Source organism: Brachyhypopomus gauderio, unplaced genomic scaffold, assembly GCF_052324685.1.
Source record: "Brachyhypopomus gauderio isolate BG-103 unplaced genomic scaffold, BGAUD_0.2 sc387, whole genome shotgun sequence".
NCBI lineage: Eukaryota > Metazoa > Chordata > Actinopteri > Gymnotiformes > Hypopomidae > Brachyhypopomus > Brachyhypopomus gauderio.
This window is the reverse complement of record NW_027507208.1, coordinates 68,457-73,445: the sequence shown is the minus strand read 5'-3', so window position 1 is coordinate 73,445 and position 4,989 is coordinate 68,457. Positions and strand designations below refer to the sequence as shown.

General features: G+C 42.7%; 1 protein-coding gene and 1 long non-coding RNA gene across 3 annotated transcripts; both read left to right on the top strand.

The window, feature by feature from the left end:
- Positions 1 to 96: 96 nt before the first annotated feature.
- On the top strand, positions 97 to 1,660 carry LOC143505600 (ubiquitin carboxyl-terminal hydrolase 37-like; the record flags this gene model as incomplete). The annotated part of the gene is made up of 7 exons (XM_076996187.1): positions 97 to 263; positions 382 to 434; positions 525 to 564; positions 753 to 917; positions 1,159 to 1,290; positions 1,412 to 1,538; positions 1,655 to 1,660. Coding segments are annotated over 7 exons (690 nt in total), but the record flags the coding sequence as incomplete, so codon positions are not given.
- A 691-nt stretch (positions 1,661 to 2,351) lies between these two features.
- LOC143505596 (uncharacterized) lies at positions 2,352 to 4,989 on the top strand. Of its 2 annotated transcripts, none has more exons than XR_013127890.1 (5): positions 2,352 to 2,497; positions 2,601 to 3,066; positions 3,146 to 3,284; positions 3,377 to 3,480; positions 4,196 to 4,989. It is a non-coding gene; the product is annotated as an uncharacterized LOC143505596 (long non-coding RNA). The 2 variants fall into 2 exon arrangements; XR_013127889.1 differs by having other exon boundaries at positions 2,601 to 3,069.

Genomic DNA, 4,989 nt, shown 5'->3' with positions numbered 1-4,989 from the left:
TTTTCTCCGATATTTTTCGATTTAAGATGTGATGCTTTTTAGGGTGTACTGAGGTTTCCCATACCCATGATTTGACAAACCAATGGTTTCCTACAGAAAAAGAACAAAGAGGGTGTGAATAGTGAAGTTAAAAAGAAGAAAAAGCAAAGATGGTGGAGACATATAGAGTCATCCTCCCTGACACAAGTAACTGACACTCAGTCCTTGAATGTCAGCTCCTCCTCCATCTCTTGCTCCTCTTCCTCTGAGGGACACTTAACCAGGTATGAAAACCGTCCCAGCCTTATGAATTGTGTAGTCACATGCACATGTGTAGTCACATGCACATTTGGTTATTATTTATTCTGTCTATGATTTTTCCCTGGAATTATTTGCCCCCAGGTCCAACAACAAACTCCCTACTGAACCCAAGAACACGGAAGGGATTGTTCCTGGTCAGAGCTCAGAATCTTTTATGATTTTGTACCTTTGCATAGTATGTTTTAGTCAAAGACACTTACTCCAAGGTTTTGTTCTCTCCATAGGGGCTGCTGATAAAGATGTGTGCTCTGTGCCCATGGATAGGTGGGTACATTATTAAAGTCATCTTCATGGCACAGTAAAGTATGGACAATCTATAATGGTTATATATTGACATTGTGGCATAAATCAAGAGAAACTGAAAAATATTAAAAACAACATTTGTATGTATGTGAACATTTTGTGCACTACACAAACTCCATATTCATCTGTCACTTTACTCTCTCTTTCAGATTGCCGGCTGTTGTGGTAGAGGGAGACTTTCGTGTGCAGAATTTGCAGCACCTGTTACCGCACATCGTCAGTAGTGAAAGGGTGACTGAGAGTGGCCAGGGTGAGGGCCAAGGACACGCCCCCACTGTTTCTGCTGGCAGAGACACAGAGATCCAACAGCTCTGGTAAAGACAGAACACGTTGTGTTTTAGCACACAACCATTACGTGATTTTGCAGTGTACACAGATGTAATGTACACAGTCTTTATCTCTGAACCAAAATAAAGGCACGTAGCAATTAAAGGAGCAATAAGTATTTTTGCAGTTCTTCTTCAAATTCTGAAATTATGTGACATTGACACCTAGTGGCCTGGAAGTTTTACTGATTATGTATTAAATCTATTCTAAACATTAATGTCCTGTTAGGTTTCCCAACATTGGGAATACATGTTATATGAACGCCACTCTGCAGTGTCTTCTGAGTCTCTCCTGCTTCTGGAGCCCCATCAGAGCTCAGTGCTCCAGCTGGACGGATCCATCCAGCTGCCAGATGCTCAGGTACCTGATCTGGAACAGAGAAGTCACATGTCTAAATGAACTGTTCAATTATGAGTGCTTAGAGAGGTGTTGTGATGCTGAGAGTTATAAACCACATTGGTCTCCCTGTTACTGTGCGTAGATGTTTTGCAGATCTACAGCAAGGCAGGCTCACTAGTCGTAGCTCTTCAAAGAAGAAGAAGCTCCTGAGAGCCCTGAATGCCTGTATTTCAGTCAGATGCCCTGCGTTTGGAGAGGACTACGAACAGGTTCGGCTAAACAACCCTCTGAGCCATTCAGAACACATCAGAACCACATGCAGTAGTCTGCAGGAACTGCACACAACCTTCTTTGTTTTCTCAACTCTGTTGCTGCTGAAGTCCAGGAGTAATGCCGTTCCGATGTACTGTCTTCCACAGGATGCTCATGAGTTCCTGATGATGTGTTTGCTTCAGCTGAAGGAGGAGGGAGAGACACTCAGGGTTTCCTCCTTCTCTTACATCTGCCCTGTGGCAAATTTTGAGTTTCACCTCAAATCTGTGCGCACCTGCAGCAGGTAATTCTGTGCTATATCACCACATCTCCTTCTTGTAAATCAACTGTTCTTAACATGTGTTTCTTCAGAGTGTGCATTGTCACAAAGTATGCACACACTTGGTATGGGATAATGTGGGTTATTTCTGTGTGAATGTTGTAACCTCTCTGTTGATTTCTGTTGTTTGAAAGCTGTGGACTGCAGAGCTCCAGAGTGGAGGACTTCAACCACCTCTCTGTTAACCTGAGCTCTACCTTGACTGACAGCCTACACAATTACTTCAAGGTCTGTCACCTCACACACCCCTACTGGACAACACTTTTTTTGCCAGTTTGTTAAGTTAGGGAGCCATCCTAACCATTGTCACTCTCAATCAAAACTTTTTTTCAGTCAACGGTTTTGGAGTTCAAATGTGAATGTGGTCAAGGCACCGAGGCATGTGAAGTGGTGGAGTTCTTCACACTCCCACGGTGAGTCTCGCATTATGTGAATTACCACAAACAATGAGTTTTAAAGCAGTCATCTCACACTCTTCCAATTCTTACATCATTTTTCCTTTTGGAACAGAGTTCTGATCCTCCACATTAAGAGGTTTGACATGCTGGGCAAGAAACTAACAAACCTAATGGACATCCCCTCAGAGCTGGACCTCTCTGTCCTCCCTGGAGTGGCTTCACTCGGGCAACCGTTAAGGTCAGCTTGTACAACGGCCTGAGCATACGCTCTCTCACCTCTGTCCACCCTTTCACAATTAGCAATGAGACGCTAACTGAATGGCTTTGTGATGTGTCCACAGTGGACCAGCATACACCCAGGACAAAGGACATGAGGAGGATAATCTGGAGAAAAGCTCTGTGCCAGAACAAGGTAAACATCAGCCATTTTCCTACAGTGATCAATTAAATTTTGGATTTACAACCTGTCTACGTTTATACGTACCTGCCATAATGATGTAGTTCTCTCAACCCATTAGTAGTAAATGAGAGCAGAGAAGGACAGGGAGAGAAAGTACAGCACGTCAGCCCACTGGTGAGGATATAGAGAGAGAGATGAAAAAGAAGATTGAAAGATGCTGAGAGAGACTGAGAAAGACAGGCTGAGAGAGATAGATAGATATGAGAGAGACCCATATCAACGATCTAAGATGCATTCTTACTTAATCATATGAAAAAACAGATGTACTTGTTGTTTGCAGGAAACTGTTCACACAGACATCTACAGACTCCACGCTGTGGTGTCTCATTTGGGTGGCAGCATGGACAGTGGTGAGCAGTCTGATAATATCCACAAACATGCAGTAGAAACTATAAAGTGACTAATGACATCTTGCTTCCCTGACAGGGCACTACATCAGCGACGTAGCTGAGGAGAAAGGAGAGTGCTGGTTAAAATTCAACGATTCAAAGGTTTCAAAAAAGACAGAGCCAGCCGTCCTTAAGAGCAGGGCAAAAACAGCCTACCTGCTTTTCTACATGCAAAGGTAGTAGCTCACCTTCTAACTCAGGTACATCTGCTGAAACACATAGAGAACTGGCTGAATTCCAGCTGCTCCTGTTTTGCTGTTGTCTCCAGTGGGGCTGGAGAGAAGAACGTGGTCCCGTGGATGGTGGACCAGGGAGAAGCAGCAGTATCCCCCTAAACCCAACTCCATGCCATGACTAAGTCAGGATACACATGTAAGCACCTACATCCTCACTTAACAAGACAGACTACACATCTGCTCAGTTCAGTTCAGGTCTATTTCTGTCTGTTCCTGTCGTCCAATCGTAGGAGATAATTCATTAAGAACGGCTTCTGCCTTTCAGATTTGGGAACATAGATACCTCTGTCCATGGGGACAGATACAAATTCCATAAGATTTTACATGTTGGCAGAAACCTAACCTTTACCCTGCCCTTACAATCAAAATTATAAGGCTAGACACAATTAGAAACTTCCTTCCTAAATTACCGCTCACACTGGTATGTGTGGTATATTACATCTTTTTATATTACTGGTAAGTTTCAAGTGAGTTATTATTTGTTCAACATTAACACTCCTCCCCCCTTGTGTGATAAGGCTACAGACTACCATTTTAAAATGATTAATGCTTAGATGGTATTTTCATTACAATTAATTAGTTAAACATGATTCAGACCAGCAGACTACAGGCAACTGCTAAATAACAAGCTGTAAAGGTGATCATCACTTCAATGCTATATCCGTTATATCTGTTAATGGGTTGCGTTTCTATGGGAATTGTGTAAATAGCCCCTTGCTTTTCTTCCAAATCTTAGTAGATAAAAGGCTTTCTAATAAAAAATGACTATTCATGAATGACGTCACTTTAGACAGCATGTAGCCTAGATGACCTGTCAACGCTTGATTTTCTCCACCATTCATGTGTTAAAGGCCAGAAAAGGCGTGACACAGGCGGACACTGCTCCCGACTCTGGCAAGTACGCAACAAAGCGGAAAGACTTCCGTTGTTTGAAGGGTGAACCGAGTGAACCAAGCGGTGTCTGTTTTGTCCGACTGATCTGAGAAGTTGGGACGTGCCGGAGTAAATACAGCTGAGCTGCTGGTGAAAGCGAGAACGTGAGAGACTCTGCTGCTGGTGCTGTCTGTGCACGAGAAGCACGCTGATAAAAAGCTAAGTGCAACCCCCTACCTTTTTAGAAGAATTTTAACCTTCTGCCATCCACCAGTCGTAGTTTTAGGGCAGTACATTTTAATTTTTCATTTTTGTTTTAGTTTGTTGGAGTCCGTTGCTATAAATAGCTAAGTTGCTTTCTATTAGGCTGGGTACTGCTATAGGTTTATTTCATTATTTGATTTTTGGTTGTGTGTAAGGGATTTGGATTTGTTTGGTTTGATTTATTTTGGGGTTTATAATTTGGAGGGTTTGCTGTGGTGTTAAGTAGTTTTTTTTTCCAGTGCTAGCCTATTAGGGAACATTTTGTTTGGCTAAAATATTCTATATTCTTTGGGCTCCATTTTTGTGTTGCGTCTTTGTGGGTTTGTGTGTTTCTTTGTTACAATTTCAGTTATTTTGAGTGGTGACTGCGTTTTGTTTTTGTTCTGTCCTTTGTCTGCAGCATTGCTATCCAGAACACTAAGTGGACTGTTGCGTGTCCCTCCTTGAACTGGCTGCCGAGGTTCTGGACTGGGACTGGGTGCACTTGGAGTTGATGGATTTTTTTTTT